General features: G+C 41.3%; 1 protein-coding gene across 1 annotated transcript; it reads left to right on the top strand.

The window, feature by feature from the left end:
* The first annotated feature begins 2,134 nt into the window (after positions 1-2,134).
* Positions 2,135-4,087, top strand: LOC127331926 (anthranilate O-methyltransferase 1). Its single transcript, XM_051358161.2, has 4 exons — positions 2,135-2,289; positions 2,462-2,884; positions 2,963-3,238; positions 3,384-4,087. The coding sequence occupies exons 1-4, from the start codon at positions 2,215-2,217 to the stop codon at positions 3,741-3,743; spliced, it is 1,134 nt and encodes a 377-aa protein (XP_051214121.1). The 5' UTR covers positions 2,135-2,214; the 3' UTR covers positions 3,744-4,087.
* The last annotated feature ends 8,084 nt before the right edge of the window (positions 4,088-12,171 follow it).

Below are 12,171 nucleotides of genomic sequence, written 5' to 3'. Positions count from 1 at the left end.
TCCCATTTTAAAGCACACACACCAACTGTAATGTGATTTTTATCTTTCTTTGCTACCCCATTTAAGGAATTACCAAAGAGGTTGGTCACATTAGCTGGCGAGATTTTTGGGTCCCTGACAAGCTCGGAGATTGGGATGCATTCATGTTTTATATTGTGTTTGACAAGGCGAAGCCACCGAAACTCGGTATTGTCGTCCAACATATATAGGCGGAGGTGACCACACCGATGGTTGTTAAACTCTCTAGGATTGGTCTTCGAAGCCTGGTTGACTTGCTGAAGTTCTCAACTCAAAATTCTTCATTATTTACCTTGGATTTCCTTCCTAAAATGCCCATTTTTTAACAACGGTTCTAGAGAGATATTATCATTATTTCAATGAAAATATAAGGTTTAGATGACGATAAATACAAGTTTTACCACTCATCAAAAACCGTAACCACCCCGTCCCACCAGCCTCCCTCTTACCCCGCCGCCTCTAGAGGGCACGACTAGGCAAAGCTTGGTGGTGCAGCTGTCGTGTGGCAGAAGGCGGACCCCCGACCTTTTCCGTATGGAGGGAGAACCCTGGTTTTGGTGGAGTAGTGCGGCTCCATAGTGGAGGCTGCTCGTCCCCCTCGACCTTGCCGTCATTGTCCTTGACATGCAAAAGTCCTATTATTGCTTATAGTAGGTGTACACAAAATTTATGATGGCTTGTGTTTCATCGGTCTGATATAGAATTTGGTTCATTGATTTTGAAACTTCCGAGCCGTGGACTTCGACACGAAGAACTACTAAGTAATTTTTTTTTACTTTGTGCAGAGGGCATCTGGGTCTTGTAATGCACGCTCACATATAGCTTGAGTACATGTGTGACGTCCTGCGCCGGTGGTTTCTCATTTGTTGTTTGTTGATGGTTCATTTATTTTTATGCAAGAAAATGAGGAAAATTAAACATATTAAAAAATATTGTGGATTCTTACTGTGCTTATTCTAGACAGCTTGTAAGTGACGGAAAATCAAGCATATTTTTGGGTCCAAATACACTGGTTGAAAGGAGTCACTAGAAACATTGAAATGAGCAACATCTTCTTAACGATGGCTATTTATATTTTTCCTCTATACTGATGTGATAAGTTGATGTCGTAGTCAGATTTATTTGGTTCCAATTTTTCTCACCTTGGTTGCCAAAATTGTTCTACTTGTAGGTTGTTGATGATGACCGTGGGACTGGGACGTATGTAGTCATGCAGAGGCCAATAATTTCTTTACACTTTTGTAGGTGCGTGTGGAGGCTGCGAATCCTTGCTGGGATCGAGGTGGAAGGTCTTGGCCCTCTGTCGTGTGGGGTGTATCGGAGTGCTGCGGCTTGGCGAACACATCGGCGAGGCGCTGCGGTGGTGGCGGTGTGAGGCTTCAGGGACGGTTCTGCCCCAATTCCAGAAGTGTGGGAGATGTTCGACGGCACGGATGAAAGTCCTGCTCGGCTCTGGTCGGGCCGGCGGCGACGGCGCCCGCGGGTGTCGTTTTCCTCCTTGGAGGCGTCGCCGAGGAGTGTCGACATCTCACTCGCTGTCTTGGGGTTGGTTGTTGTCTTCGGGGGAAAGCCTCGATTCGGAGTGGATCGGCATGATGGCGGCGTCCTCGACGTCGTACCTCCGTTGGGAGCATCATGCTTGAAGACACGGCTCGGAGGTCCTATGGTGTTCTCCTCCGGTGCTCGCCGTTGTCCTAGGCTGTTCTTCACGGGCGCTATGCACGCCATGGCTGGCGAGTCCAAGACGATGCTTCCTCGGGACCATCCAAGTTCCGCCATTGATCTTCTTCTGATGGTGCGTCAACAAGGAGTGCCCTTTTGAAGCAGTTGTTCTTCGGAGGTTTCCAGCTTTGGTCGAGACGCGGTGGTGTAGCTTAGGTTAGGACAGGCTCTTTCGTGTTGTGTTTGTCGTGTCTGTGGTGGCTGTCTTCGGACTAGCCGGTGTGGAGTTGGTGCTACACTCGTTGCTTGCAGCGAGTGGTAGTGTTCTTGTACTCAAACCTCTGCCTTCTATAAAGATTTGGTACGCCTTTGGCGTACCCGAAAAAAAAAAGTTTGGATGGAGACTCTAGAGAACTCTCCTGCACAATTTTCGTTTCCCTATAAATACTCCTTTACAGGAGCGAGCACCACATAGGAGTGTTCTTCCTAAAATATCAGAAACTAGATAAAAGAAATATCTGTTCGATCGTAGCCATGAACATGGGCCGTGACTTCCACATGGCAGAAGGGGAAGGAGAGACTGGCTACGTGAACAATTCAACGCATCAGGTTCGTAAGCAATATTCAAAAATCAACATATTCTTATTATGTACTATGATTGAAGCTTATCGTTGAGTTATTTTTTTTCGAGAATGGTTGAGTTATATATATAATTAGCTATCTATAAGGATTGCACTCCAGTATAATCAATTAATAATGATTTTCCTTCCATTTATGCCAGCGAAAAGCTTTGCTCGAGACTGGGGCGGCGCTCGAGAAGGCCGTGAGAGAAGTGTACTTGGATCTCCTCCAACCAACGATGACTGTCGTTGATTTAGGGTGTTCTTCTGGTCAGAACACGCTCATCTTCGTCTCCAAGGTGATCGAAGTGCTAGGCCATGCGAGTAGCAACAAACAAAAATCAGGTTGCGGTCTAGTGGAGCTCCAGTTCTTTCTCAATGATCTACCAGGCAACGACTTCAACCACGTCTTCCGTTCACTGGAAGAGTTTAGGAAGTCGACAGCAGCAGAACACGAAGGAAATACACTACTACTACCTCGTTTTTACATCGCCGGGCTGCCGGGTTCCTTCTACACCAGGCTTTTCCCTCGCCAGAGCTGCCACCTCTTTCACTCATCATACTGCCTCCATTGGCGCTCCCAGGCACAAAACTTGATAATAATTTTCTTGAGTAGACTCATACATGCCTTGGTCCTTAACTTTCGATGTGTTTGAATTCAGGTTCCTGCTGGTTTAGAAGGAGGGGTGAAAGAGTACGTAAACGAGGGGAACATTTATATTGATCAGACTACGCCACCAGGTGTTGTGGAACTGTATCGGCAGCAATTTCAGACGGACATGCTATTGTTCCTCAAGTCGCGGTATGAAGAGCTAGTTCTTGGTGGGCAAATGGTGCTGACTTTTCTTGGGAGGAAATATGAGGATGTATACAACAATGGATATCTGAACCATCCTTGGGGATTGCTTGCACGATCTCTGCAATCTCTCGTAGAAGAAGTATGTAAGCCTTAATTTAATTTACCGCAACTGTTGCACAAATTTGTTTAACAAAAATGAAATTAGGCCTGGAGATTTAAAATAGAAGATTGTATTGCTCACTCAATTTATGGCAAATATTTTTACTAATGCAACCATATAACAGGGTTTGGTTGAGAAGGAAAAGCTCGACTCCTTTAATCTTCCTGTATACACGGCATCCATCAATGAAGTCAAGGCGGTAGTGGCGCAAAGCGAGGTGTTCGACATCAATCACATCAATCTATTTGAGACCAGCTGGGATCCTCACGGCGACTTGGAAGGGGATGAGATACAGAATAGCACCCAGAGTGGCATCAACGTGTCGAAGAGCTTGAGGGCGGTGTTGGGGCCCCTACTTGCAAGCCATTTTGGGGAATCCTTGCTCAATGAGCTATTCGACAAATTTGCATATCATGTTGCAGAACACCTTGAGAAGGAAAAGGGCAAGTACCTTCTCATTGGCGTGTCCCTCAAAAGAACATAACACGTGCATGCATACATATACAAGATCTTGTGGAATCGAAGGTCATGTGCGTTTATGATGCATATGGGTATGCTACACACATGCATTATTGTGCCTCTATATTAATGATGCATATGCTTTGTATTGTTGTACTATGTTTGTTTCAGTGTAGCACTCTTTTTTATGCTAGACATGTCATTTTTTAAACTAAATTGACAATTCTTCAGTGTTCATGTTATTGTATGAATAAACTTTTCAGCTCGACCTTCAAGTAAGAGAGCGGCAACTAAGATCTTGTATTCTTGTCGTTCGGTACTAGTATTGCAACAAAACAAACGGTTTGTATATAGCCATTGTTTGAAATATGTCCTATTTTAATGTGTGTATTGTCTTGTGATATAATCATGATAAAAACAACACTTCTAATATGTGCTATACTGCGGAAATTTCCAAGATATTGAAGTAGAATTGTTTCCCTCTTATATTCAAGGACGACACTTTGCTTTTCTTGAAGGCGTAAATATTGTGATGCAAGAACTTTGTGTGGCTTGAGTAGGGCCGGAGCTTGGATCCGGGGGTTAAGTTCGTTGGGTTAATTAGTGTAAACTTCATGCGGGGAGAAATATGACTAAATAAACAAGAAACACGAGCTATAAAGTTCCAATGGATAGTATTCTTCGCAAATGTAAGGCTAGATGAGGGGGGCGAAGACAACCTTTATGCATTGATTACTTCTTGGAGGCGTCGCTTATGGATAAGCTGATCTTCTGGTGTTGTTTTGGTGGTGTCAGTGTTGTTGTTTCAGGAAATGGATCACTATAGCGGGACTTTTCTTTTTTATAATTCTTCTTTTTTTGGGGAGGGGAGGGGTGCATCCTTTTTGCTATTAGGGCATGAAGTTGTTGCAGAGGTTGGATGTAATTGGTATCTCTGTGATATTAATATATGCTCTTTATTGAAAAAAGATGAGGGGGGTGGGCTAGCCCCCTTTATGATCACCCACTTGTCTCCGTCCCTATGCTTCATGCCATGCTAATCATCAATTAACTTCAGCAAAGGATGCCAACCATAACAAGAGAAGAGATCAAGTATTGAAACTTAATGTGACAAAATAATGTCTAAAACATTGTTACCTCCGTATGCAAAAATATGTTGGACGATCTTCGAACCCTACGGGCACAAGAGGAGGGAAGGGATACAATGAGAGTGGTAAAGTATACGGAAGGCGTAAAAAAATATTGGGATTTTAAACCTAGACTTCCTTGCCTAAGAATATCATTTAAGATTAAGCTATCTTAGCTCGCAATATCTTGGAGCGGCATACATTATTCCAAAATTTGGAGTACAATCGCTCTCATTTCGAACACTTTGAGTCGTACAGTCACACAATTTTAAATGTTTCTTGTAATATCTGCTATCAATATTATCCTCCCATAATAACTTTGTTAAAACAATTTTGGGATAAGTTTAGACGAAGTGTTCTATATTTTTTATGGGATAGGAGTTGCTGCCTTGCCTTCTGAGTTACGAAGTCAATAGCACTGTGTGAAGGCTAAACATGCCTCGGGTCTTGCCCAGATCAACTTCGAGGACAGTCCAGAATTGCGGCCCATCTCCTTCAGTGTGGCTATTAACTTGAAGTTGACATTTTATTATGTCTGCAAATTATAACTAACAAGGTCAAAGCAACATTTGTAAACTTGACGATAGATATGACTCTTACAAATACCTCCTCCATTTAAACATATAAAGTGTACTTTTCATGACCAATAATTAGCCAAATAGTATGTGGATTTTGCTAAACAAAATAAAGATTGTTGCATTTGTATTCAAAACCATGTTCTCATGATTGTATTAAAGTAACAAGCATGGCTCCATTGGTAAGGGGAGTTGTTGTACGGACCAACCACTCAATTTCAAGTCCATAGAGACATGAATTTTTGTTCTTATTATTTAAAAAACAAATTTGTTCGAGGAGCCTCCTTTTTTTTGCATAATAATAATATTATAAGATTGTATGTATATGTGTGTGCCATTTTGCTAAAAATTAGGGAATGAGACCGTTGTACATATTTAAGACCTTCAAAGTGGAAGTATGATCGATGTATGTACATACGTTGACATTTAGGATCAAACTCAAAATCACTTTCCCTTTTGACATGATAATGAAGTAGATGCACACGTATCTGATCTTATGCAATATTATTTTTGAATTTGCGGATAGTGATACCTTAGAGAGTAGGGTAAAATTTGACAAAGAGTGTGTTCATCTATGCAGATCATTCATATATGTAAAATAATAATCACTGAATTGGGTATAAAAATATGTTTTTATACAGATTACGATGGCCTACTTACCTAATAGAAATAAAGCAAGTACTAAAAGACAAGAGCCTAACCATGGTGCGTGTAAACATGCGCGAGATTGAGTCCCTTTTGCTCCAATGAGTAATGTTAATTATTCCAATATTTTAAATTTTCAAGATATATGAAAATCATTTTTATTTTTTTAGTAGCCTGGAAATGGAGATCACTCAATGGAGAAACATTTTAGCAACTATTATAGATGGATCTCTTTTGGACAACCAAGCAGTAGCGACTGCCACTTCTAACTTGGCTAGAAAATTAAATGGTGGGGACTTTTACCGTCAATTCAAATCATTGAGTGTTATGATATATACGGATCATTTTTAGGGTTTAAGCAAATTAAAGATGTATCCTTCCTTACAATATTCTAAAATGGAACTATTAACTTCAAATAGTATACCACGAATATCTATAAAACTACAATTTATATTTAAACACTTACAAGAAAATGAAGATGTTGCTCTCACATTTGCGACGGCCACTATGCTAATTATGCAAACATAGATTTCTTTAAATTTTCTAGCAGAATTATCCAGTCGTTGACCTACGGGTGGTCCAGCAGCGATTACGCGTATGGCTCACAAAAACTAGCACGTGTTTTTTTGCTAGTCTCCCCTACATGGTACTATGTTTGATTCATTATGTGGCTGCAAACAGTGCACCTTGCAACTGGATGGAGACTCGCGACGTGTTTTTTTGCTAGTCTCCCCTACATGGTACTATGTTTGATTCATTATGTGGCTGCAAATAGTGCACCTTGCAACTGGATGGAGACTCGAGAGAACTTTCCTGGGCAATCTAAATACTCCTTTACAAGGGCGAATACCACAGTAAGAAGTTAACTATCCGATCGATGACTTCCACATGGCCGAAGGGGAAGGAGAAACTAGCTACGCCAGTAACTCGAAGCATCAGGTCCGTAAACAATATTTAAAAATCAACATGAACATTGAGTCATGGACACATGTTCTGAGATACATTAATTTTTTCTACAAGGAACATGTTCCAAACATTGCGGACTGTCTGAAAACGATGGTTGGAGATTTTTCTAAATATCTTTTCATATGAAACTACTTTCGTTATTGTAGACTACTATACTGAACAGCTTCCTAAGCTACATGAGATTTCCATACAAAACTGAATACCTATATTTGTGTTTCTTGAATAATATTGAAAGAGTTTTCTTAAATATTGTTCTGATTATCTGGTAGTTACAAACAAATCATGACTTGGATGTTTGATTTGAGAATTCTAAACTAATGAATTTTGTCATGCGAAAGAGCCTGTCGTAAACAAGCCATTAGGTCTGGCGACTGGCGATCTAGGCGGATACCGTGCGGTGCGCCGTCGTGCTATGCCGACGGCAAGGTGCCGCCGTTGGCTAACGCTGGCGCCGTGCGTGGGGGTCGGTGCTGCGCCGCCCGTCACCTCTCGCCGGTCCGCCCTCTCGCCGGTGGAAGAGTCTGACGTCGACGACGGGTCCGATGCCGATGTCCCTATAGAGTCTGCCCTCGAGGTTCTCGATTCGTACCTTGCGCCGGAGAGCTCGTCGGTGTTGCGGAGGGGATGGAGGACGGACGAGGAGCTCGTGCAGGATTTTTGGGAGGAGATAGGTTACCCAACACCGGCGTCGCGGTTTCGGGAGACGTCGGCTTCTCCCCCATCTCAAGTAAACCTAATGATCTTTTGATCCAGTGTAGGGATGAAGAGGAGGTGGTTGTGCAGCTAGGTGCCTTGGACGTCTCCGACTCATCTTCTTCTCCGATCATCGCTGGGGCTCAGGTGACCGGGGAGCACGCACCGAGGGCTCCTCCAAGTGTCCATGTCAGACGACCTCCTAGGGCCGGGTCCTGGCGTGGCCCGTGCCCTCCACGGTGGGTCACCCCGCTGCCGGTGCTCGGCCAGTTTCTGCTCCCGGGTGGGAGCCGGAGGGCGAGGTCTCGTTGACGGCGAGGCCGTTGACCCGATCGGGTGGGGAGGTGTTATCGCGGGAACCGTTTCGGTCTGGTGGGGCCCAGGTGCATGGCAGGTTCATGATCAGGAAACCATGATCATCTATTAATCAACAAGCTAGTTAAACGAGAGGCTTACTAGGGACCCTGATTGTTCACACAACACACATGTATTAATGTTTCCGGTTAATACAATTATAGCATGGGGTGTAAACATTTATCATGAACACTAAGATATAACAATAACTACTTTATTATTGCCTCTCGGGCATATCTCCAACAACCTTCACATCGGATATAATAGATAAACGACAGCGCCGTACCCCCGGATGGATGATACACGTGAACACACGCAATGAGGAAAACCCTAATCTTTAGTCTAAACTTGTCTACCTCAAACCCTAGCCATCTCACCCTTATATGAGGGGGTGGCCGGCCAGCCCCTAGTGGGCCTCTCTACCTTGGCTTGGACAGGCCCAAACCAATACTAACTGGATCTATTAAAGTCACTATTTGACCCACATATGATCATTACATAAACTAAGATAATTAAGCTGGTGGAGTCCTGAATCTGGGCTCCACATAGGCCTCCATGACCGTATCAGTAGTTGTACTTGCTCGTGTGCACGACTGTACCTCTGTACATGTGATTGCTCATGTGCGCGACTGTACTTGTACATGTATTTGCTCATGTGTGTGACTGTACTTTTGTACATGTAGTCGTGTGCATGACTGTACTTCTGTACATGTACTTGCTCGTGTGCGTGAGTGTAATTTTGTACAAGTACTTGCTGGTGTACGTGACTGTATTCTATACTTCTGTACTTACTCGTTGACGCGACTGCACCGCTTATGTGCACGAGTGTACTTCTATACATGTACGTGCTCGTGCGCTGGCCAAACCTAAGTGTTTGTACGCGCGCCGCCGTAGGTACACGGTTGTACGCACACGGCCAAACAGTATAGACGTTTGCTCTCGTTTCTACTCGAATCCCCTCCCTGGCAATCGATCGCTCGAGCAATCACTTTCCGTGGCGCGGAAGTGCTCGCGGAGCGAGTCAATTCCCTTTTTATCATATAGTGTTTTAATTGCGTTCACACTTGTTCACACTAACAACTTGTATTACTACTTTGCAAGTTGCATGCAGCCAAGAGCGTTCACACTACATGCATGCACATGCACAGAGCATCTCATGGATTTGCATTTAATGAGCCAACTTTTCAGCACTCTTTCATAAGTTGTTGCATGCATACGCATAGCATCTCACTCTTTTTCTTCAGCACGAGTGTAATATCCCAGGTATTGGGGTTACAAAAATAGAGGAAACAGATGTGTGCATTGCATTCATGCATAAAAAATCTGGGGAATTTTCGCGCTTTAAAGTAAAACAGTCACAGTAACTGAAGTTTCACTTGACCTTGGTGGAATTGAAGTAGCTCATCAAGTCAAGCGCTATAAACCTCAATGTGACTTTACTAAAACCTTGTTTTGGGTAGAGATGATTTGATTTAAGGGGTTAGATCAAATGGAACTAATAATCAACACAACAACACCTTACTCAATGATTAATTGCTTGATCTCAAAACAGATCATAATATGGTAAACCTTGCCATAGCATAGGAACATCTATTCAATTACAAACCAAGTAACAATAAAATGGAGAAACCATTTTTGACTTATCCTTTCCATATCTTAAACTAATCCATGATCCTACCATGAACCTCATGGAATTCATTTTACTTTAGTATTGGAAACATAACAAGGAGATCAACTCTAGAAATATATATCTTTCTCTATTCCATATTATTATACATCAAACCTTGAAAGGTGAGAGTCATATATCATTTAGGGAAGCAATAACAAACCTAGAGGCAAACCTTGGATATAAATATCCATATGATCACAACATCATCTTCAAAAGGAACCCTAGGATATTGTTCAAGACCATCCCTAGAGAGAGAACCCAATTATATTAAACATAGATATTGATGATCACATCACTCTCTATGGAGCCTAACCATAGGTTAGTATTAAAGACCTTTCCAAATGAGAGAGACCAATCATACAAATCATAGCTTTACCTATTTAAGAATAAGTGACAACCATTGAACTAAAGTATTAGATTTGTAAACCATTTCATCTTGGAGGGGTGAGATAACCAAATATCCAATTGGATAAGATAATATCCATGAGTTGATGAAATAGGGAGGAGACTAATCCAACTGTGTTAACCAAGTGGAATCTTAGCCTAGATACCTAAGTAAATATTAGGAGTACACCATAAACCCTAGAATAAACCATTCCTATATGAGGGAACTCAACCTATGGTGTTATACTCAAGAGAGTTGAGGCAACACTTAATCTAAGGGAGAGAACTATCCATTTATACTGATGATTAAATCATCATTCCTTAAGAAGAATCATAAGTAATTATCTCAGGTATTCTCCTGGGATATAAACTTTAGAGGCAACCATAGTAGTCCCATTCAAGAAGGTAAATTAGAAGTAATACACCCTAGTTGATCAAGACAATGCTTAATCATGGAAGTGAGAAACCTATTTAATGAGAGATCCTTTGGAAGCCAAACCTTGATCATTATAAATTGAGTAATGATCATAAACCCTAAGAACTTGAGGTAAAGATATTAAGAACAAGTTGATCATGTCTAATCCATGATCATGCTCTTGAGATATGTGAGGATAAGTGAAATCCTACTAGAATAAGTAGATCTCATTTCCACATGAAATTATAGGAAGGTAACTGGTAAGCAACCATAGGCTTATATCTTATCTTTACTTGTGAATCACTTGTTGATCATAAATAGAATCCTACCACATTTACATTCCACCTATTCTTCACTTAAGAACCACAAGAAAACCTTAAGAGTCAAACTCTATACTTTTTATGGTGAGAAACCATCAATCCATATGACCAAAGTTAACTATAAAAAGAACTATAACTAATGTAGTACCCTAATGGTAGAATTGAGAATACTAATAGAAGTTAATTGGTAGAAGATAAAACCAATTCTCAAATCCTTAGTAATTAGAGAAGCACATAAGATATGAAGCAAGTAACCATATTACCATGGTTAGGGGAGATTAACCCAAGCACATGCAATATGGGGTCATCTCATCTCACAACCTAGGATTAAACCTCAACCCTAGTTTATGTATCACTATGGTGATCCTAATACAAACCAGGCCATAGTTGAGATTCAAGCCAATTGCCATTAGGTGAACCTCATTAGGACCCTAGAATTGCTCACTAGTTAAAAATTATGCTTAAATATGGAACTTAAGAATAACCTAGTGCTAAACCATATGATTAAACCCATGGTGGTGATCAACCACTTATCTTTATAACCAAGACCAAACCAAGATGAGAGTAGTACCTACTCCAGGTATTTTAAGGTATTACTAAATTACAATATTAATACTAAACTTGGGAGGAGTTCAAGCAGAGTTCTAATTCATCAGCACATAGTTATGCACATAAAATGATAGTCTAGTGACAACATTCTCAATAGGAGGTCAAGCCCTTAGAGATATTTTAGCACATCAATTCATGCCATTAAGTCGCTTTCTTATTAAAATCCATTAATAAGTATTACCTTGAGATTGTCTCTTGCAAAGTAATACCAACAAAACTCTATATATCACTAAGTAATAAAACTATCATTTGGAAAACCATTTGAATATTTTCAAAGATAATATCCAAATTCATGTCCATATGGATATTTAAATTCAAATTCCTATAATAATAATTAAACCAATGTTATAGTACCCATATTAATTCTAAATACACCACTAAAGTGTTTGGAGAATCTGTAGCTAATCCTTGTTTAATTGAAATAAACAATACCTGCAAAATAGAAAAACATTCAAAAATTAAATTAAAAACAGAATTCAAAAATAGAAAATAAGGAAGAAAAAGAAAACAGAAAAAAAGGAGAGGGAGCTTACCAGACCGCAGCAGCCCAGCAACTGGCCCCGCAGCAGCCCACCATCACTAGCCATGGTGCAGCCCAGCAGCAGCCTGCATCCCGGCCCAAGCCACCACCCAGGAGCAGCCCACGTACCTCTTCGATCAAATATCGGAGGAGAGGCTCATCCTCATCCTCTTCGA

This window comes from Lolium perenne, chromosome 2, assembly GCF_019359855.2.
Source record: "Lolium perenne isolate Kyuss_39 chromosome 2, Kyuss_2.0, whole genome shotgun sequence".
Taxonomy (NCBI): domain Eukaryota; kingdom Viridiplantae; phylum Streptophyta; class Magnoliopsida; order Poales; family Poaceae; genus Lolium; species Lolium perenne.
The sequence above is the reverse complement of the archived record's forward strand: the minus strand, read 5'-3'. Positions and strand labels throughout refer to the sequence as shown.

Excerpts from the sequence above, each read along its gene's own strand:
- LOC127331926 (XM_051358161.2), top strand. The coding sequence starts at position 2,215 with ATGAACATGGGCCGTGACTTCCACATGGCAGAAGGGGAAGGAGAGACT. Across the intron at positions 2,290-2,461 it reads TGAACAATTCAACGCATCAG|CGAAAAGCTTTGCTCGAGAC; the intron begins GTTCGTAAGCAA and ends CATTTATGCCAG. Across the intron at positions 2,885-2,962 it reads GCCTCCATTGGCGCTCCCAG|GTTCCTGCTGGTTTAGAAGG; the intron begins GCACAAAACTTG and ends GTTTGAATTCAG.